The 22,921-nt window shown below is 41.9% G+C and overlaps 2 protein-coding genes across 2 annotated transcripts; both read right to left on the bottom strand.

Annotated features, from left to right (window-relative positions):
* Positions 1–621: 621 nt before the first annotated feature.
* Positions 622–15,624, bottom strand: LOC145433866 (uridylate-specific endoribonuclease A-like). The gene is made up of 9 exons (XM_080311120.1): positions 15,477–15,624; positions 12,189–12,312; positions 10,001–10,111; positions 4,725–5,152; positions 4,200–4,347; positions 3,924–4,123; positions 3,763–3,859; positions 2,694–2,951; positions 622–845 (listed from the first exon to the last, which is right to left on the bottom strand). Exons 1-9 carry the CDS (start codon positions 15,529–15,531, stop codon positions 719–721), a joined length of 1,548 nt encoding a protein of 515 aa, XP_080167246.1. The 5' UTR covers positions 15,532–15,624; the 3' UTR covers positions 622–718.
* Positions 15,625–16,120: 496 nt separating this feature from the next.
* Positions 16,121–22,891, bottom strand: LOC145433867 (splicing factor 45-like). The gene is made up of 7 exons (XM_080311121.1): positions 22,658–22,891; positions 21,471–21,714; positions 20,877–21,050; positions 18,859–18,986; positions 18,661–18,792; positions 16,813–16,910; positions 16,121–16,757 (listed from the first exon to the last, which is right to left on the bottom strand). Exons 1-7 carry the CDS (start codon positions 22,889–22,891, stop codon positions 16,562–16,564), a joined length of 1,206 nt encoding a protein of 401 aa, XP_080167247.1. The 3' UTR covers positions 16,121–16,561.
* Positions 22,892–22,921: the final 30 nt, after the last annotated feature.

The following is a 22,921-nucleotide window of genomic DNA, read 5'->3' as shown; positions in this document are numbered from 1 at the left end:
ACTGATGGCATTATTTTGCGAATTAGATTGGGAAACGTAACAGTTTAAAGTACAGATCTTGTAATTCGTCATGTAACAATTTCCAGAAACAAGATCTGATAGAAACAATGACTTGTTACTTTAACTTTGATTGTTACGGCACACTTTGGTATATTGGCTTTATTTTGAATTAGGATTACTCAATACTCATGGCAAGACACACGTAGGCTCAGTTTATACAGCCTATAGTTGTAGTCCACGCATTAACATTATTAAAAAAATTGCCGTCTAAATTCCAATGAGCTCTTTACGGGCCAGCCAGAATCGTGTCGCGGGCCGTACAATGCCCAGGTCTGGATTAAGCGAATGGGATTGCGATGAATAGGCTGTACTGTATAGCGATCGATACGATCTTCCCAGCGGATGGACATGGACATGCAGCTGACGCCGAGACATTTTACATGAAGGAAAACAATCACGTTTCCAATCACCGTGATGTAATCCTGATTGTGCGACTCGTTGCGAGTCCAACTATATATTCCGATCGCGAATAGAGTTGGTGGCACAACTCAACACTGATTAATACTTGAGAAAACGCAATTCCTAGCTAGGTGTGCCTCTAAAGTTAAATGAAACGACGAATTGCAGATTCAATTATAATGAGAGAAAATCACCAAAATATACCTCTCGATCAGAACAAGTCATATAAAGCATTCGTTTTATGGTATATTGCGATTATTTATGTCAAGAAATAAGCGGATGCGATATAAGATTGTCCGTTGGGTGCCGATTGACCACTCCAGGTGTACGTTTGGATCTCTCTGTACACGGTATTTCCAGCAGAGTCCACCAAACTGATTGGGCATCTATATAAAATTGAAAAACCGAGTTAGTCATATGAAATCGTTGTATGCGATTTTGCAATTTCATAATTGATCTAATTGCATAACCATATGCTCGCCCAAATTTCATGCCGTATAGATGAAACCTACATCAATGGCTTGTACACACGTTACACGTTACACGTTATTTATGTAGCCTAATTAGCTAGAACGCATTGCTTTTTAGCCTGTGGGATGTTATAAGCACTTCTGCGGATGGATTTTTTTCTTAGTGCGGATAATTAACGTGGTGCTGATGAGTGCAGATGAACATCGTACATATTTGTTACTTTTTCAGACGTGGAATGATTTTAATAAAATTAATTGATGGTTTACGTGCATAACTTTTGTCGTTGTGACTCATTTGTAAGAAATCTTTTGACTTACGACGCACTACCAATCATAGCTTTTACAATAACTTCATCTCGCACCAGCCGAAGTGAATTAATATGTTACGCACTATTATTATTCCGTAATCATAAGTCTTAATCGAAGCGAGTGTTAAGGCATGCACCATGTATACACTGAATTAGCACGCTAGAACGTACGACACGCGGGGAAAGCGACGTAAATTTTACTTTTTGCTTTCTTTCAGCAATCATCTTAATTTCATGATAACGGTTCGAATGGCACGAGGCATGAAGATAGTAGTAAATACCAACATTACAGACTCATATTTGCAACAAGTTACTGTAATGCAAATTTTGGGTCACGGCTGCATGAGAGCGATCTTTTAATATGTGTGTAATATTTGTTGAATTTCTTGCAACGGGAAAATTTCATCGCGCGCGAGCGCTATATTCTTTGGATGGTTCGTACGTATCCGAGGTCAGCGTATTCTTTTTGATGTGTGGGGCTTAGGTCGCGAGTAGGGCTGGGCAAAATCGAGTACCTGAGTGATTCGATTCTGAATCACGTAATTTGCTTCGAGTCGAGTCGAGTAATCGAGTATCACTCATTATGACGTCACAACAAAATGTACTATGTTGAAGTCCAAACATGTACCTTTTATGCCACCACAAAGAACGTAATGCCTGTTATCTGTCGCATTAAAGATATTTGGTATTTTCTCGACCATATCGATTTCATGGCACTGTTGTGGGATGATCATGACTTCGGAAATGTGTTATTTCCAGTAACGTTCGCAGCTTTGTACTGTGTCTGGTATGCTGAGACACGACCTATCAAGGTTTCAACGCTTCCTCCGTGGAAAATAGTATCACAACTATAATTCTCGTCAGTAAATTAACTTTCAGTTGTGAGGACCTTATAATTTCAGTACTCGAAAAAATCGTCTTTTACTACTCGACTCGAATCATTAAAATTACTACTCGATTCAGATTCGAGTACTCGAATCATTGTGCCCAGCCCTAGTCGCGAGATGCCATTAAAACTGATAGTTGGGTCACAACAGTATAACAATATAAGAACCAGCACTGCTTTACGGTTATTTATCTGCTATCTGTACTTTTAAGTTAACAGTTTTTGATTATTTTTTTGCGGATGAATCTTATTTGCACGAAAAGTGCGGATGGTATGCCCAAGATGTTGACAGCACCGATGTAGAGTATTAACAGGTATGCCTCGCGAACATAGGCGAACAAACGAATCACATATTACCAGGTGCTTCTGAGTATCGTGTCAGACAGAAATAAGAAGTCGTATGTCATGTCATTAATTAATCGAATTTTCTACATCGGCCATAGTGTTTGACTTCGGCGTCGTATACTGGACTGACGCACTTACCAGTAACTCACAACCGAGATCGATCATCGATGCATTTGAGACGTGGGCGAATTATATATTTTGTATAAACAGAGAGTATTTACTCGCCTGGAGTTGGGTCTGGACAGATGGCAGAGTGAGAACAAAGCGAACTCAATCTCGGGGCTTGTTCCTATCGTGAACCCGTTGATTGGCTTCGTAGCGCCGTACCAAGTGTGCCTCATTCCCACCATCCGCGGCTCCTGGTTGCTCAGGTATCCTTGATAATTGAACTCGCCAATCAGTTCTTGCTCGTAGAAATACACCCAGTTGTGGAATCCGGAGACGCCACTGCCTTTGATTTCACCGACAAATGCGTGTTCGAAACTAAAATGGCAATGTGAGTTGAACGATAGCATATACCCAGGCCATGCGCGCAGTGTGTTCCAGATTTAAGTCTTGTACTTGGTCTATTGTTTGCTGTTGATTAATTGGCCTATTTAGTAATTGTTTACCTTTCTGCAGTCGTAATTAGTAATTAAGATCAATGATATTAGTGTAGGGTTGTTGCCGGGATAAATTGGTAAGATTTGCATCGTTAGATAGGACGAAGTATGTTAGTATATTTGGTGGTATTTAATGACCTTTCACCATATCACTTCCGTATTTCCACTACTACAAAAAGATTCATGCGCATTGGCTTTGGTCAACGAATATATTGAAGGATATAAAGTGTGTGTTTTTGGCTGTGGTTTGTGTTGACAACTGGGAGACTCACTACGTAATTGAAGTTAGTCGTAATAGTGAGATTATAAGCACGTTGCCTACTATCATGAAATCTTCCATGACAGAGGTAAGTTAGTGTTGTAGAGTCCCAAATAAAATCAGTTGATCCCAATCTGACATGAATTGACCACATTAGCGTACATGGCACCGGTTGGATTTGACGCCATAAGTATTAATATGATTATTCAATAAACTTGACATGGAAGCGATAGGCATAAAGATCTTGTGGGGTTGTCAAACACAGTACGTATGATGTTGATAGTTGCAATTTTTGTGATTCTGATCCGTGGTGTGCTACTCCATTGCGCAAAGTGACCAACGGTGCATTTTGTGTTCTTGAACTTGCAGGCGCAACAGACACACATATTCTCGCACGAATCGCTTATTTGGAAATATATTATGCATAAAATACCCGCTTGTATCATCCGGGGCTTTACGGTCATACATCCCGAACCAGATATCGTTCAGAATCACCTTGAATCCTTCGATCCCGCTGCAGCCGGCCAGGTCTAGTTGATTCGATATCATCGTTACATTAATCCAAGATACTTAATGCCAAAGATCATATTTTACTTTTGCTGTCCAGATATTCGTACAGTTTCTGTCCGACGGATGTCGACAACACGGCATCGAGGAAATCAGAATTCTCTTGCAGTTCTTGTTCCGTCACAACTTCGGTGTATCCTTGAGTTCTGATGTAGTTATCCTGCAGGTCTCGGAGCAGCTTGTAAGTGCCATAATCGAAACGGCTTTGGTTGACGTAAACAAAGAATCTGCAGCAGATTTAGAACTAGGGTTTGTACACATGTAACATATAAAATTTTTCGAATAAAAACATAAGCTGCTTACGGGTTGGGGGCGACATCATTAGTGGCTGACTGCGTGGTCTGGCTTTGTATGTCGTATTGAACTTCGGATTCGGGAACAAAATTATCGTCAAGAAGCCACATGTCCCTTGAAACGGTCTCCAACTCGGCGTTCGTCGATGAAATCCAGGCTAAAATCGCAATGCCATAACATATGTTGTGATGAGAAATTTAGAGCTGTAGACAGGGAGAAGAATCGAGTACGTATATAGGTGGTCTCATAACGCTGTGATGCGGCAAAATTGTTCAAGTGCTGATGCTGAGCGATACGTTTCGAGTGATATACGTCACCAATTATTTGAACAACTTCTTTTGTAATTCGTTTGCTTCAGGATTCGATACTGTCGGTGTTCAAGTGCGTCACAGTAACTATACGCATAACCTAATTTCGATGATGTATGGAATTCACTATACCACTTTTCCCAAGACAGGCGTTGCAGAAACTGATCTCATTTGCTTTTTCTACATGTATGGCGTAGGCCTACGTACTGACTACTGATTCTCTTACCACAATCCCCAGTTCCACCGGTACCTCCGGTTCCACCAGATGAACATACCGATGAATAGTCATCGCAACAATCCCCATAGTTTACACATGCATCATTGCATTGGCAGCTTTGCGATGAATCGTGCGTTTGACCGCATCGTCCAGTACAAGAAGGCGCAGCAGTGCTTCCACACAAATCTGTGTAGTCTGAGCAACAATCGCCGTTGTTGCTACAGTCGGCGTCACATTGACAACTTTGAGTCGCATCATAAACTTGATCGCATCGTCCGCTGCATGTGGTAGATCCACCTGTTCCACCGGATCCGCACACAGTTGCGAAGTCGGAACAGCAATTTCCATAATTTGGGCATTCTGTATTACACTGGCAAGCCAGCGACGCGTCGTAGTTAGAATCGCAACGCCCGCTGCAGCTTTCAAATGGTGAAACGCTGAATGATTGAGAGAAAGAGATTAAGTGGATATCTTCCTTCATTATTTTTTCATTTGATCTACCACCTGATACTCTGCATGTTCGAGGTAAGTGAAAATCAAGCAGAATCGGCCAGTAAACAAACAGCATACGTCTACTTTTTCCCGAGTGATCAAGTACGTTTTACATATTTGCACTACATAATTTCTACTTTGAAAAACCTACATTTGTATAGCAGAAAGTAGTGTTGGGATATGCTTGTGATACTTTCATGAGTGAAACTGTCATAGCGATTGGGCGGAAGAGCCCTTGTATGACGCTAATTGAATGTATTTCTGATAATTTCACCTACACGTAGGGTTACCATATTTTGAGATTGGGAAAGAAGGACACTTTTCAAGGGATCCAAAAATGACTGAAGCGCAGTAGAAAACCATATTTATACAACCAATTTCCTTGGGTTGTCTAAAAATAGGTCATTTTTTTAGATTTAACTCTCGCATAACCCATCGTCTATCCTTTAGGTAAAAATTTAAAGTCTTCCGTGGTCTATTTGAGCATTTTAGGCTAAAAAGGAGGACAAATCCCTCTAAAGGAGATCGTATGGTGAGGCTGCCTATTTGTATATTAGTAATTTAGAGTTGGTCGAGATAACGCACCCTCAAATTTCGACAGTGCATGACCAGGTGGCTACCTCCAATCAACTGCTAAAAGTATGCAACCCATTGATCAAATCTACGTTTTGAAATTTCTTACATCAGTAGGCTACTTTTCAGGTCCTCATTTTCTACCTCTACTTGAAGTAGTTTTGACATTTTCTTGAAGTTTCTACTGCAACTTGTATATGAATAGTAACGCTGACTAGTTTGATCACTTCAGAAATTAAGGAAAGTGAAGGTCATTTCACGTTCATTATTGAAGTGAAAAATCTGACCATGCGATGTCCACCGCTGTTACTATAGTTTCAGGCAAATACAACAGACAAACCATAGCAGACTTTCGCATTCATTCGTTACGCAGAGCCTACAACAGAACGATTGCTAAAAAAGCAAACAATCATCGTAATGGTTTAAAAACTATACTTGACGATAGTGTATTTAGACTCCTAGAGATATTGAGGACGGTGCTGAACTCTATAAGCATTCAATGGCTGGGAAAACATTTGTAAACGGCCGCAAATACCCAGTGTAAAAGCTTTTGGAATCCGGTCCCCGTTGTCTACCGGTATGGAATAACCTATCCTAACAGCCTATATTAAATGTTTTAGTAGGTCCGTTCGTACTGAAACCACGAGAATGTGAGAAATGTAAAACACAATTAGACCGGCGGAACGAAACTGCGTTGCATAAATCTATTCATTTCCACATAACGAACACAAAAATATCCCATTTATTCGTATTTTCATCGGAAAATAGTCTCCAAATGATAATTTTTAGGATAAAACCAACTGTTGCCCATCAGTGCACTACAACGCACATGTTAGTACTAGATGGGATATGATATAAACTAATCTACTTAAGTACGAGTTCACCTATATATCCAGGGTTGCCATACCGTCCTTATTTCTAAGATTTGTCCTTATTTTGAAGGGCCACGACTTAGAAAACTCAGCTGTCCTTATTTCTAAGAAATGTACTTATTTTGTCTTATTTTCAACCACTACAGAACTTCGATTTCCTCTGGTATCTGTGTTGCATAATATTCTAAAATTATGGTTTTGCGTCGAGATGTTATGACATCATAAAGGAAAGGAACTCTCGTGACGTACACGTACACACCAGAGATGAGCATGGATTAGGATTAGGTTTTGAAAAAACAGGATTTGTGACATTTTGTCGGATTTGGATTGGATTTGGATTAGACATTTTTTTCGGAACGGATTAGGATTTGGATTGGATTTACCTATTTTCTGGGAGATTAAAATGTCGTGTGGCGAATGGCGACAAACTTTATTCGGATCAGTTAATAATGTACTTATGGTTACTAAGTTGTCTTGGATCAAGTGAATCAAGACAATTTTCGAATCCCTCCATTGCATAAATTAGTATTTTTTCAGAATTTCCAGTTGGAATCGGATTAGGATTGGACATGGACTTGAATATGAATGAGTGATGGATTCGGATTTGGATTTGGATTTGATAGTTCGGATTTGGATTGGATTAGAACATAGAAATTTCAAATCCGCTCATCTCTGGTACACACCATAAGATTTGACTTCCAAGTGGTGAGATAGCTAGGGCAGTGAGTTGTTTCGTCTGTACCAAGCTACCACGGCGGACGTCATTTTAGCAGTAAACAGCAGTACCAGGTTCCTGCTATTTGGTCTACAGCAGAATAAGCTCAAGCTGTGGGGAAGGCAGCATTCATTGCGTAATGAAAAAAGGCGCAGTGCAGTCGACACATTGGTTAAAAAGTAGTAAAGCTATTACTCATTGATAAATTTTTCTAAATTATTTTCCACTTGCGAACATAGTTTTAGCTACTAATAAGGTCAAATCTGATTAGGTAAAATGAGCAGGCGTAAAAACGGTATTGCAGGCAAAAAACGGCATTCCAAGGTATCCAACGAAGCTTGAAGAGCGAGTGTTTCGCACATTGCAATATCTGAAATTGTGACATTAACCTGGAGGCCATAGAAAACACCGCTATTTCATCTCACATTGATACCCCAAAACACGAGAAATGTGTCATAATGATTAATTTGAGCCAGTCGATGAATAATTTTTCCACTAGTCGATCAGCACCAACGACCACAAGGCAGCTGCTGCAGAGGGAACCTGGGCATTCCATACTGTCAAACACCAGCAATGATTCCTCACCAAGGATTGCACGTCGCAATTGTTCAAAGCAATATTCCCCGATTCAAACATCGCAAATAAGTTTTCTACGGCCAGGACCAATACTACAAGCATGTTACTGGAGTTCTTGCTCAATACGCTCAAAAATGATTTTGTCTAAACTTGGTGTACGGCCTTTTTTCATCTTGGTTGACGCTTCTATAATCACAAAGAGGTGAAGAGGTTTGGTTCATCACCGTATGGGGCGGGGGGGGGGGCTGATGAAGTGGTGTGGGCTGACGAAGTGCTGTTTCGGCCCAGAGTGAAGGTAAACCTAGACCTGAGCTGTCGTGAGATCCATGAAGCACATTCTAATAACAACGAGTTGCTTGAGCGATTGTTTCTGGCGACAGGTATGGAATGTGATATGCCACGGCTCGTATAAATACAAAGTATGTTCAAAAACGCTTTTTCATGCTAATCTAATTTTCGACTGTCCTTATTTTAGGGTCCGTGTCGATGGTAACCCTGTATATCAGACCTGGGCAAAGTGCGGCCCGCGGGCCACATGCGGCCCGCGAAGCCATTCTGTGCGGCCCGCGAAGTGTTACTTGGAATTGAAGACATAAAACATGCTTTTTGAATGACTAAAACCCTAGGCTGTATCAACTTAACAGGAAATTAGTTTACTTTGAAGCCTGTTCATTAATATGCCACGATTACGCTGCCTATACGTAGGCTACCTCGCATGCGTAATCCAAATTCCAAATAAAGGCATTATGGCAAAATACGAGTAGCGATTGGAGTTGCAAGAAATCACTCTTTTCCTGTAGTTATAAGGCATGTGTTTCAAATTGTTACGTGATACGTTTCCAAATCCCTAATTCGTGAAACAAGTCAATTAGTGCTCGCGATTACTATATGACTCATTATATCTATCGCCCATAATGGATTAACGAGCATGCCAAAAAAGAAACTCGCAAACTGACATTCAAAGAAGGTTTAGACTTCGAAGGACTAAATATTTGTTTGTTGAAGGCAGGGGTACGACCTCCCTTCTAGTGCTTGCAGAGCATGTTGCCGCGATTAGAGATTTTCATTATTGTCGGTCTTATGATAAAAAAAAAGACGAAGCACTCGGTCAATGGAGGGCAGAGTTCAGAAATACTGCAAGCTTCGCTCAACATCAAGGCTACTAAAGCAGCACAGTGCACACTGCTAGGAAGGCAGCGACCAAGAAAACAAGCTTCGTACTCTATTGCATATACCATTCAGTGCAGGGGTTGTCGAACTGGGGGGGCGTGAAAGCGTCAGTAGTAGGCGCGAAGCCGAAGTTTAAGAATTTTTTTTTCGCGCTTCGCGCGATTTATCCCCAGCTTACGGTTATATTGCTCTGTGTAATTGTCCGACTTTGATAATTAAGAATTATCTCATCAACAGCCATAAACTTCCATGTCATCAAACTATCCGTTGGGATTGCTAGCATTCTTATAGCACTTTTTTAAATTTAGTAATATCATGATAAGGGGCACGCAATTTTCACTATCATAAAGGTAGGCGTGCCTAAAAAAGTTTGAGAACCTCTGTTTTAGAATTTTAATAGAGGAACGTGGATAGGGGTATAAAGAGTTAAAATGTATCATGTTTAACATTATTTCGAATCATGACGGCAAATATATATTTTTTAAATTTACCGTCCCCTTCTCGTTACCTGACCTGAACACATTCACTGAGCAGCTTATATTAACAATGTAATTTAGAACTAAAATTAAAATACGCTGGAGAATATAGCTAAAAAATTTCACTCGGCCCGCCAACGTATTTTCTATTTCTCATTTGGCCCGCGGAGGAAAATAATTGCCCACCCCTGCTGTATATACTGTATCACACAGACATAATATTTTTCATGGCATATGTAGGAAGAGGCAATATCTCAAAAAATAGAGCCAATTCGGTGAAAGTGATGCCATTGTCGGACTCAGCGCCTCCATTATAACCCTAGTTCGATCTCACATATCATGTTTTTTGGAGAAAAAAATTGTTGCCCTGTGTAATATTCAGTATCTGTTTATCTTGGCTTATGCGCTTACCAAATATCGTAACGATCGCTGCAGCAGTTACCGTATTGCAGACATTCGTCGTTGCATTGGCATGGGTATCCAGGGTAATAGGTGTCACAGCTTCTTCCGACGCAAGTATTCCTGAGAATGAATTCGTACAGATCAACCACGCATAAATTAGTAACAAACGAAAGTCCAGGTTCGTAGCGTTGATCACCCTCCAGTCAGAGGTGTAATCGACCTTACACATGGGGTAAATTGCATCCCGAACCAGCCATTGATTAGTCGAGTGATCCTTTCGAGCACGAACACGACCCGGGCCGACTTTCAGCGTTGTATGCAGGCCTAACTTTTTACTGTGCTATGCAAGTATAACGCGTTTTTCTCGTAAAATTAGACGCAAGCTATACACATTGTTGCGGTTTTCATGGTAGGGATTTAGGATAGTGGTGTGAATGTGGGATTCACGTATGTGAGCCTTGAAATGTTGGAGGTTCGCGTTCGCAAACGAACCTTGGTAGGTTCTGCACTGAGAACCTTTTTCCATATATTACAATTTTCACGTCATTATAACATATTTGGTTGAAATTCTTCGCATTTCAACTTCGGACCACTATGCACATGGCGCTGGCAGCGTGAAAGGAACACACAGAACTAAACGAGCAAGTGCCTTGCCAATTTCAAAAAATTATCTTCTTTGTTAGAAGTTTGCATTAAATATGCAGTTTTCCGTTTACGAATATTTAGTGACTACTGTGAGCTTTATCCACAATCGCACAATAGCAAGAACGAAATACGCTGCATGTGGTTAGTCAGTTATAATTGGGCGTAATCAACCAATCTTCAATCAAACTGTTATAAAGAATGCATCGTTGTTTAATGTGAAAAATCTATCTTGATTTGTTATGCTCATGTATCATAAAAATCTAAATCCGCCAGATTGGCATGTTTTCTACAGCATAACTTTTTTGACTTAGTTAATAGCCTATGTCACAAGCAAGGGAAACGGTTTTTCACTGTGATCAATATCATCAATATCATCACTCTGATCTTAAAAATACATTGTCCTATCTAGCCGAGACCGTTAAGTCGTAATTGTTAGCAAAGCGATGGAAGATATTGATTTCATGGAAGTATTATAGCATGTGATTGTTCCAGCTGATGCATTTGGTGACGCTTAAAAGTATGCACTTCAGCATTGTTGAATGATGTGACCGGAGTTGTCGCGAGGTATCGTGTATATTACTATAGAAATATTACTCTATTAATAAGTTCATAATTAACATTATGACGTCATAAATTCGTGTTCATGTTCGCGTTCAACCCGCGGACAGACGCGCCGCACGTGACTCACGGTTGAATGCGCAGACACGCATGGCACTGAGCCGGCTAAAGCAGCATAATTGATAGTATAGCTGGCGATCCAAATTTGACATGTATGGTCTTAATCGCAAGCTAATGTCGCACTGATGTCCTCCTTTTTCAGTTTTTTAAAAATGCCCACCGAGGACGCCTAAATATAAATGTCCCCCTTCTTGACAATTCGTCCTCCTTTACAGCTTTTACAGCTACGATATTAGAGAGATTCGAGTGAAAATGAGCATAAATGACGCTAAATAGAAAAGACGAACGTTCGAGCGGGAAATTCGTGGTTAGATCGACAGTGACGACTTTTTTTAGTCAACTCACCAAGTTTTACTGCAAAAATAGTGAAATCGGCCAGTTTTCGGTCTGATAAAGTGTCCTCCTTTCCCGATTCCAAAATATGGTAATCGTATTAAATTGTGCGTAAGTTGCCTCCGCCATTGGGTATGATGATCCTCTGATCAGGAATTTAACAACTGTTGGTCGGCAACGAATTTATAGCAATTATTGTAAAATATATACCCCATTTTCCAATGTTTACTCCATCCTTATTAGGTCCTTAGCGGAGTATATGTACTCAGCCAGTAAAACTGTTAGAGCATACCGCCTGATAACGGACACTATGAGCGATATCCGTGTGATTGTTTAATATTTGTGCAATACGATATAACTTCTCTGTTCGCAACGTACATAATCAGGATTTTCGATTAACAATCCGGATGTCAATCTAGCTAGTTTAGCTGACAGGATAGGATCCACCCCGCCCTTATCCAATGTGTACCGAGTGCAGGCAGCTCCGGGTTTCTCAAATTCTACGCTTTTCGTCTCTCGGACCCAGCCTACTTGTACTTACATAAAGTCACAATGATCTTCGATATCACCACAACAGTCCCCATAAAGATAACAGTCATCATTGCATTGGCAAGTGTAGCTGGTATCGAGTTTGTCCAGGCATCTTCCTAGGCAACTGTCGGACACTGAAATGCGTAATTATTCGTTCATAAGTCGAATACATCGCGGCTCTCGAGGTATTCTGCGGTTCACCAGGCAGCATCTGGAGGACTCCGTCACATGAACCGAGCAGACGCCAGACCCTCCGTCAAGATATGCCAAATGAATTCTATCGTACCCAAAACTGAAAATAGCTCAGCCTTGCATTTAAAGCTACCAAATTGAGTCAAACCCACAGCCAAAATTGACAGGAAAAGGAAAACCAAAGAGAATTCTCAAGTTAGAATCGCAACGACATTTACATGAATAAAGTCGGGGATTTTGGGTCATGAAATCATGTTTTAAACTGCAATTTGCTATCTTATCCAGCAGCACCGATACACTGCTCGAGCGAGCAGTGGCAGAACCGGTTTGTAGCACTGGTAGCCTATATGTGACGTAGGGAAGTTTATACCGTTGATTACACGAGGATTCGTATATTGGAATGGAATCCCGCGACGAGAAATAGCCCGGATAAATAAATAGGAACTAAAATCAGGGGTGGCCAATCTTTTCGGTCAAATGGCCACATGCAATTAACGAACCATTGCGCGGACCACTAGCCGCGTGAGGCGCGAAAATTTTGGGCTCAGTTTACAAGGACAGGACTACTCGGCGTCTGGAAATATCGAAAGCTTGGGCCGAAATGCGTCAAATCATTTTGTGCCTAGGTTTCATCGTCGACGGTTTTTCTGTGAGCGCAAATGCAAGCTTAGTAGCATGTTGGGCGAAAATTTCTCTCGTAATTGCGAATATAGTTAAACTTAATCTGGTACACCAGGCGTTTTTTTCTTCATTTTCAGGAGGGGTACCAAAGCAAGAAATCTAGTGACAACATATTGCGCGAATCATGAAGAAGATTTTTACTCTAGATAAATCTACCGCAAAACTTCTACTTTATTGGAATGTACGTAGATCTACCAAAATGTGACTGGCCGATGCATCAGACAATGTGTCGGAATCAGAGTTGAATCAATTGTAATTTGTAATTGAGCTGAATGTAATTATTACATTTTTTCATGTAATTGTAATTGAAGCATTTCTATTTTGTGTAATATTAATTTGATCAAAATTTTTCTCAATTACAATCTCAATTACATTTTCATGGAAACCTGACAATCATAACATAAAATAATCATTTAATCAATCATTTATTCGTCGCACCAGTGAAAATCCGGTACGAACCAGGATGACGATGATGGGCCTTAAGGCCTTGGTAAACAGTCACCAGATGTAATAATTAGCCTATTTACATCGGCGTCCTATGCGTGCTGCGTTATAACTGTATAATTCAGTCACGCTAAACTGTTTCCCATACTTCAGTAGCAACAGAAAACTTTGTGAATTACAATATAGGCTAAACCAGTGGTTCTCAAACTGGAGCGTGTCCCCTTGGGCGGCGTGAAAGCATCTGAACGGGGCGCGACGCTCCAGTGAACTAAAATCTTTTCCGCGCTTGGCCCGATTCATCTCCGTTTTATGGTTGTTGCTCGGTGTATAGTCTGAATTTCGTATTTTAGAAGTCTCCCATCAACAGCCATACTCTTCCATACCATCAAACTATATGTAAGGATCGCTAACTTTCTGGTTTCATTGTGTGCTATGACGATAAGGAGGGCACGAAATATTTACTGTCATATAAGGGGGTGTTTCTAAAAAAAGTTAGAGAACCAGTGTGCTAAACTAAATATTTCAAAAATGGACGAACAGCAAATAAACTCTTCTGAAACCTGTGCTGAACCGTTTCCTACACCACGGTCAAAGTTTTTTAAATCTCTGACCAGTACCGAGGCTTGTTGCAACAATACCAAAAAAAATCAAGTTTTCAACCAAGCCTTCATCAAACTTGATCACGCATTGCCGATTTTCAGACTTTTGAGGTGTATTTCAAGGGGGTTCCATTGCCCTGATTAGATTTTAATGTATATTTTCGGAATCAGTGCGACAGTAGCTTTCAAATAAGATCAACTTTGTTGAATTTGAGCACGCGGGTCGTCAGATATGGGATTAGCAATTATGTTGCGTGCAGACTGCTGAGCAGTAATTTCCTTCGGGCAAGCAAGCGTGACGACCGGTGTCGCGTATCTATCCGTAGGTTAGTTATCTATAATTAAGGCAAGTTCCTGGATAGGCCGTTGCACCGCGACAACTTGTGTAACCGACCCACCAAATGTATTTTAATAGCAAAATCTAATTTGAAGGCTTGTTCATCAATTGGAAAAATAGCACATCATATTTCAAACGATCTAGATTTCTAGAACGCAATTAGACTTCGTGTAGTTAATGGTCTACTTTCCACTTCTACGTCACGTAACAAACTCGTTAAAAGTAGTCATCTCTTTGGAATGAAACTAATCAGTCAAAATGGAGCAGGCGGTTATGACAGGAATTTGCCTTGCAGGACCTTCAATGCAAACACGCGTAACAGGTGTAACGCATAATTCTATCCTACCGAGCAAGATAGTGTAATGGTTATGCGTCCGGCTTCTCGAGCGGTAGGTCGTGGGTTCGATCCCCGGCCGGGTCATACCAAAGACTCGAAAATGGTATCCGCAGCTATCCTGCTAGGCGCTCAGCAATCACGGATAGCATGGAGGAGAAAAAAAACGGGGGCGCAGACTAGATGACCTCATGGGGCCGTATCGCAACTCCGTCGCCAAAGCATCTCGATGGTGCAGGCGAGAAAGAATATCATATCTCTCTCTCTCTCTCTATCCTGGGAAGAATCAGGAAGCTCACGGTGAGCAAGGAAGGAGAAGGACGTAGTATATTTTTGTCCTTGATGTTTTTTGCGGCATTTATACACCGATTCATGATACGCATGCAGCACGATCTGTGCATAGGCTATGTATACCATGAGTGCATACGCCGCCGGACAAGGCAGTGCAGATATAGCCTTACGGCTTTCTAAGTCATGCACCACCCCTCCACTCCATGCTATCCCAGTAACGCATGAGCGCCAATCAGGGAAGTCATGGATACCAGTGTTACTAATCAGGTCTTTGGTCTAACCCGGCCGGGGATCACGACCTACCGATCAAGAAGCCGGACGCTTCACCATTACGCTATCTTGTCGGTTTTCTTCCAAACCCTGTCCGTCTGCACAGGCTGAAAACGTTCAGAACTACTAGTATAACAGTACAATACTCACCGGCGGAATGCACTCCCAAAGCCAAGACAAGCAACACTGCATTCATTCGCATCATGATGGCAACAGACTGTTACGGCACCCAATACAGATATGGGCCCAAGACTCCATTCCAGCCAAATATAAACGCGCGTCACTACAAGCAACTGCCTATTCCCACGCACAATGAATCGTGCATCTGACGTAACTAACACAGGGTCAACACTAATAGATTACTTCGTCAGGCAAAGTGCCTGAACAAACTGTGCCCGCAGAGAAAACGAACTCGTGGAAAACTAAACTGTAAGTGTGTTGAGCGATATGCCTCTCAAATCATGTCCAATAGACGCGCTTGGACTGTTCACAATGCAACGTTAGATTCATTTTTAGAACAGAGGGGACGTAAAGGTCTTATTGTTACTAAATAGGTTGATGTTTCGACTTCTTTCCAGATGTACGGCCACTCGCCATTTTACTTTGATTAGAACTCATTTTTGATAGAAGTAATAGTTTCCGAGAGTTGCATATAACTCATTCTCCGTCGATTTAGTTGATATGAAGCTCCGCAGGAGCTGCTATAAAGATCGCACCGATTCAAAAAGTAACTCGATTGCAAACCTTGTTGAATGAACAGTCCGTCCGTGGCAACGTCGGAAACTCGAGAGCGACAAGAGTGCATAATAATTATTATTTTCACAAGCGGTAGAGTAAGCAGCAGAGGTATGAACCGTTGGCGAGTTGCTGACCGATGATTAGAAGGTTCGAAATAGAATTAAATACCTCGAAGGTCCGGCCTCCATCAACCATATTTACGTAACGATAAGCGATAACGATTATCGTCATCCGACCCGCGACTAACATCACGGGAACGCGCACCTTTCCACAATCGTGCTGCCAGCGCGATAACAAAACGCGCGATGCGAACAAAACGCAGAAAACAAGACAGAAATAGAAAACGCATAAATGCGGCTGACGCAATCACAACCTATCGCCACACGCCAACAAATGCGGTCGACATCTTGTCACTTTCCGGAACTCGTCGCGCGATCGGCGCATTGCACATTCCAGGCTAACGAACGGCCGACGCCGCCGACCTTCGCCTCGCGTTATCAGAGCGGATCCCCGAGAAGGAAATCGTGAAATTTGCTGGGCTCGTAGAAGCAGGCGCGCACTGTACGACCGCCAAAGTAGCGGCCGTTGAGGTCCACCACTGCTTTGATCGCAGACTCCATCCGTTCGAATTCGATGAAGATGCGTACAGCTTCTTCCTCTTCCCGTTGCCCGACCATCTCGTAGATCAAACACCTGAGAAGACAACATGTTACGAAACGTGTTGCGAACGGTGTCGGGGCTGTCGTACTTTTTCACTTCGCCGTATTTCCGGCATTCTTCCGAAGTCTCCACCTGCAGCTCCTCGTCCACCTCGCCCGGACCGACCATATTGCGCAGAACCACTACCTGTGGCCATAAAAACGCTTTGTCAAGGTGACGGCCTATAAAATTTGTTGATACAATCCTATGGGCATTGTCTTCGTGCACACACTGAAACCGTGAACCTGTCATTTCTTCGAAATCTATTGTGATGTTTGGTCGACTGAGGTGATCAGTGATCACTGACGAACAGATGGTGGTCAAAGTATTCAGCTTTGCTACTCGATTAAAAGTAATGTCTGAATTTCAACTCCATCATAAGTAGTGGCTACCGAGACATGCCAAAACTAAATCCAGTAGAACGGTGGTTCCCAACATGAACGATATCGCACCCCAACCGATTTTGAGAAACAAGGGGGCGAAAATGTTTAAACTGCCATTACCAAAAAATGCATGTGAAGATGGCTTATTCTGCATATAGCGAGAAAAAAAGGTCAACTCAAAGGAAAGTGGGCATGCAAACCGGTTTCCCGAGCACACAACACTTCGAAAAAATGGCCCGTTTTTAGTAAATTCACCAGCGATCAGAGTTAGGTCAATAAATTTCCCGTCTAAACGTCTTCTTTTTCGGATCCATAAATATGGGGGGGGGGGGCGAAAACTTGTGTCGAGATAGGTGAGGGCGTGACGAGTCGAAAAAGGTTGGAAACCACTGAAGTAGAAGTAGAATACGAAGTCTTGAAAATTAATCGAGTAGGTGTTTAAATGTGTAGTTGTCGCATGTTGCAGTCACGTCGTCTCATCCTTGTAGCGGTTCATCGGTGGTTGCTCTATTCGAGATTGCAAGACGCACAGTTGCGACTAGCACTAAATGACTAATAACTACTATCGCTAATAGGTACAATCTTCGAAAAACATGATTGAAACAAATAATCAGACATGAGAAATAAATATTCAGAGCCTATTTCACGCAGCCGTCCACTCAAAAAGGTGATAAAAACGTATGCAAAAATATCTTTATATTTTTCGAATTGCCAAGTGTAAACATTTGGTTACTGGCAACCTCTTATCCAGGCGTCACACTGAATACTGAATTGGTAATGAGGACGCACATTTTCAGAGAAAGGAAGTACAATTTTTCCACTATGGCGCACCATTTGATGACAAACTACTCAGGGCCATCTTTTACATGTCAAAACACATCTGTTCGCACATAGTTCTCATATTTGTGAAAGAGTAACGGACAGCAGGTCCTTAATCACAAGCCGAACATAGCTTCAGAATAGAACGTAAAAAACGCATGCAATAGTTCGTCACGGGGATAGAGCCTAGAATTTTTCAACTTATCGCAAGCCAATTTAAACTAATCAGACCACGAGACGTATTTTCCACCGTATACTTTTTAACAGTACTCGCTACTCAGTGCACTTTGAGCAACCCCGCTTGCTTTCGAGAGATTTGAACAGCATCCTGTCCTGTGCATCACAGAAACATCGGCAATGCTTAAATCGCTTAAGCGTTTGTCAAATTGCGCATTCCCTGTTTGGCTAGCAGCCGCAATTAACGCCAAGATTACTAGAGAATCCAGCATTTGCTGAATTAGACACTTGTCGACCCCTAATCCTAATCCCCACCTACTCCTACCTACCCGTACCCGAATACATTGATATATAAACACCAAGTGCTGGCCACCAAAATTCACGGTCACACTCGGTGAAACATTCATTTTCTGATTTAATAATAATATTTATGCATCACTTTCATATAATTATAGTCATTCATTTCTAATGCCAAATTCACCAAGTGCTGAATGCACTGACAACCAATGGCACAGTACCTTGGTCGGATTCTTCAACAGGTTGGCGACGCTCTCCCGTTCCTCCTGCTCCTTCCTCTTCTCGTCCTCGATCTGCTTCTCGATTTGCGCGCTCGATATGATCTTCCCGCCACGCTTGCTAGTCTTCTCCACCTGAATCGCACGCCAACACCGACATCAGGGCTGCACCCTCGAGCACTGCGCGATCCTTCGAAATACCTGCAGCGCATGGCTGATGCCTCTGTTGCCCTTGCCAAGCCCTTGACCTTCCTTGAAGCCGTAGCGAGACATGATTTTGTGGGCGACGGAACCGGCGAGGTTGTGAGCAAACTGGGTGCCTGCGCCGCCTGAACGAACAGTCAGAGTCAAAACGAATGCGTGGGGCAAATATATATGTCTCGATCACGAAAAATTGACATCACGACAAATACACGCAGACGCGTACTCAGTGATTCTAACTAACCGGCAGAACTGACACCCGTCGCAAAAGAAATGCCGTAATTTTCCATGTATAATACGCACCCTTCAAATGTACAATTGAATAGTATATTCATATTGAAATATACCTGAATATTTTCGGCTGACACTCGTCAGGGGTAATCGTCAGCAACTAGTCAGCCCCTCTCAACGACGCGATGACAGATCGATTGAGATGACAGATTTCGCGTCGTTGGGACGGGCTGTTCACACTTCCATTTGTGTGCCTAGGAGTCAACTCTTATCAAAATACACCAATCCAAACTCTGTCAATAAAATGAGTTCGTGTACCCCCTAAAAATAGTAAATTGAACGCTCTCTCTTTCATGCTGGTGACGTCATATTTTGTGATACAATGTTCTTTCCAATTCTCTACTAGTTGCTGACGATTACCCCTGACGAGTGTCAGCCGAAAATATTCGGGTTTATTTCAATATGAATATACTATTCAATTGTATATTGAAGTTCTGTACCTCCAAGAAGCTGTACCATTAAAATGGCATGATAAACGGGAAAAAACTCCTGTACCCATGTATGTATATTACGCACCCCCTGTACGAGCACTCGAGCAGGTGATAGAGAAAGCGTCTGATGCGAGAGCATTGTGTTCGTATGGAGTGTGTTCGAAGCAGCAGAGAAGAAAGATGTACAACTGGAAATCTATGTGTATTAACTATATTTCCACGTCCACCATAGCGTGGGTTGTAAATAGGGCTGGGCACAATGATTCGAGTACTCGAATCTGAATCGAGTATTAATTTTAATGATTCGAGTCGAGTAGTAAAAGACGATTTTTTCGAGTACTGAAAATATACGCTCCTCGCAACTGAAAGTTAATTAACTAACGAGAATTCTATTTTTGATAATATTTTCCACTGAGGAAGCCTTGAAACCTTGATTGGCCGTGTCGTAGCATAATAGACATAGTACAAAGCTACGATCATGACTGGAAATAACACATTTCCGAAGTCATGATCGTTCCACGACATTGTCAAGAAGGGCAATGAAGTCGGTATGGTTGAAAAATTACCAAAGTATATTTAATGTGACGGGTAGCAGGCATTATGTTCTGCGTGGTGGCATAAAAGGTAGATATTTGAACTTTGGCATAGTACATTCTGTTGTGACATCATAATGAGTGATACTCGAATACTCGACTCGACTCGAAGCATTTTACGTGATTCAGAATCGAATCACTCAGGTACTCGATTTTGCCCAGCCCTAGTTGTAAACCAGGCAAACGATACTTCAACACCCTTTTAATGGGTGAAAACAAGTCAATTATACCTATCAGATGTGGAAAATAGGTGCGGTAATCAGATTGCCATCCATTGCCATCCGAGTCAAGGCACGATGTGATGCGCGATTGACAACAAACAAGGGGAAAGGTGTAATTGCAAGTTTTATGTCGGGGGAAATCTTTTTAAAACTCTTGTACCCATGTATAATACGCAACCCTGATTTTAGGACAAAAAATTGAGCAAAATGTGCGTATTAGCCGATACATGGAAATTGATTACACCGCATCCCATTTTATTATGAACGAAACGCACCAGCGTGCTACAAATCGATGAATTGTAAATGAGCTATTAAATATTGAAGATAGAATCAGCATTTAAATATATGAGTAGTGTCAATTTTAAAGGACCGTGTTTTCCCCACTGCGTACAGGAATACCAGCTAATAGCGCGAATTGCCGACCATGCACAGCGTTCAACGGTAAAATTTGCAAGATCTCACAAAGACATCGAGAGACAGACCTGATAATTGAGGCGCGGGCATCTCCGCTTTTTTGTCTTCCTCGATGAGATTCGTAGGCGGGGCGATCGCCGCTTTATTAGCGGCAGACATGCGCATCCTTTTCTGCCTCTCGTAATCGTCTTCTTCTTCGTCGTCGGAAGGAGGGCGTCTTGAGAAGCCACTGCCTGGCCCCCCTGCAAGCATGCAAGTTTTAAGTAGACTGTTGGCGAACAAATGAAACGACTTCAACTGTGATACGTCGATGTAAGAATGATATACTTCGATAGGTTCTTGGTGACATACTTTGATCGATTAAAATAGAGTTACAAGACATTAGATGAGACGGAAGAGATCGTGAATACTTCTCGGACGAGATATTTTCCGACAATAAATTTGAGATGAACAGGCAAACAATTTTGCAAAAGTCTAGTCTAGCCGGCTGCGATCGCAAAATACAGTGCACTCAACTTTGACGTACGTACAAATTTGTTGTGACAATTTTGATTCTTCCATAAGATCCATCTTAAGAGCATGAATATATTTCAAACATAGTTCCAGTCCCATGGCTTCCAATTTCCGAACAAATATATGAGATTTTGTAAATAACTACAAACCGAAAGATTTCCGATCTTCCCTCCCTCTCCGGTCCCTTTCACGGTCTCTCTCGGCGTGTCTCGATTCTCTCCTTTTCCGCCGTTCCTCCTCCTCCTTTTCCTTCTCTACCCTGTCCTTCTCCCGCTGCTTTTCCGCCATTTTCTTGAGCACTTTTTCGTACTCGTTCGGATAGCGAGGGTCGTACTCGTCTTCGAAAAGATCTAAATTCTCGCCGGCGATGTACTGAGTCGTTGGGGGCTCGGCCTGGATCACAAAAAATATAACGATAGTAACTTTCAACATCACAGCCCTGTAAAGTGGAGAGTCTAGTATTCTCACACAGCGAGACGTCGTTCGTTATGTTATAATTACCAAGTTCGGACTGAAGGAGCAAGTGATGACCAACTTTTATGAACAGATTTAAATTTAAAGAACTCCTCTGTTTCAATTCCAAGAAAACCTACAGATCCAGGTTTTAGATTGCCTGTTTTGACGAGAAAATAAATGCAAGCCAACGTGTCATCAACAGTAACCGTCAAGCGATCGAAAACGAGCGTACCGGCACACAGCAGTCGCTACATTCCGAAATCGAGAATGAAGCTTCTTAGCCGAGCAGAACAATAGCATAACAATGATAGGTTGCAAGCAACAACATCATCACTGCACCCTTCTATTTCATGTCACACTTGAAAAACACGAGTACACGACTATTCGGTACCAGAATCAATGTGCTATTTTTTCAATTAATTGCTCAAGAGAACTTTGATCAAGTGCCAGGTTTGATTTTACGATGTGGCAGGACTAGCACCCGGGACAGATCGGGTTTTGCTGTATGCATTTCGCCGTTATTGGCAAACTGCTGTGCAAGGATGTGAGTGCTAGTGCTATTTCATTAGCAATGCAAGTAAACCTAGAGCCTCAACAGACGAACCAAAGACTCTTGGCAGTAGCCTACAGCACCAATGCATAGTGACTGAGACGACTGAAATATATCAACAATATATACAACCACAAGTAACTATACAATATAAGTGAATTGTGGGGGCCAGACGACATTATCTTTTTCAATTGGGCTGTCTGCCCACTGCACGTAATTGTTGACAACATGCTTGTGATACCACGAGCCAGGATTCCATATGGTTGATTCAGTAGCTCGGCAATTAGTCATGGGTCGAATAATAGTATTACATTCAAACTCATTGCTAACCGGTGCGGTGTCTGTCTTGGTGCTGTCAGTTTTGTCTTCCAACTTAATCGCCGAGTTCAAATTAATCACAGGAGCAATGACAGGATTGCTTTGACGATGCTTTGCGTGTTTCGCTTTGGTCAAAGCAGCTTTCTTTGCTTCCAGCTGCGATTTCAGCATGGTAAAACTGGAGGACCATCCAGAAGCCTTTGCATTTTGATTTCCATCCAGTCCAATACCGTCGTAAAGAGACATGACACACGCCTATCTACGGTAAAAAAGACC

This window comes from Botryllus schlosseri, chromosome 2 (genome assembly GCF_051294905.1).
Source record: "Botryllus schlosseri isolate E-star chromosome 2, Bs_hap1, whole genome shotgun sequence".
NCBI lineage: Eukaryota > Metazoa > Chordata > Ascidiacea > Stolidobranchia > Styelidae > Botryllus > Botryllus schlosseri.
This window is presented reverse-complemented; position numbering and strand designations above follow the sequence as displayed.

Coding starts and splice junctions, on each gene's coding strand:
- LOC145433867 (XM_080311121.1), bottom strand. CDS start 22,891: ATGTCTCTTTACGACGGTATTGGACTGGATGGAAATCAAAATGCAAAG. Junction 21,051..21,470: donor GGAAGATCGGAAATCTTTCG/GTTTGTAGTTAT, acceptor GCATGCTTGCAG/GGGGGCCAGGCAGTGGCTTC. Junction 18,987..20,876: donor GCCCGCGCCTCAATTATCAG/GTCTGTCTCTCG, acceptor CTGTTCGTTCAG/GCGGCGCAGGCACCCAGTTT.
- LOC145433866 (XM_080311120.1), bottom strand. CDS start 15,531: ATGATGCGAATGAATGCAGTGTTGCTTGTCTTGGCTTTGGGAGTGCAT. Junction 5,153..10,000: donor AGCGATCGTTACGATATTTG/GTAAGCGCATAA, acceptor TCAATCATTCAG/CGTTTCACCATTTGAAAGCT. Junction 2,952..3,762: donor GCCCCGGATGATACAAGCGG/GTATTTTATGCA, acceptor TTGCCATTTTAG/TTTCGAACACGCATTTGTCG.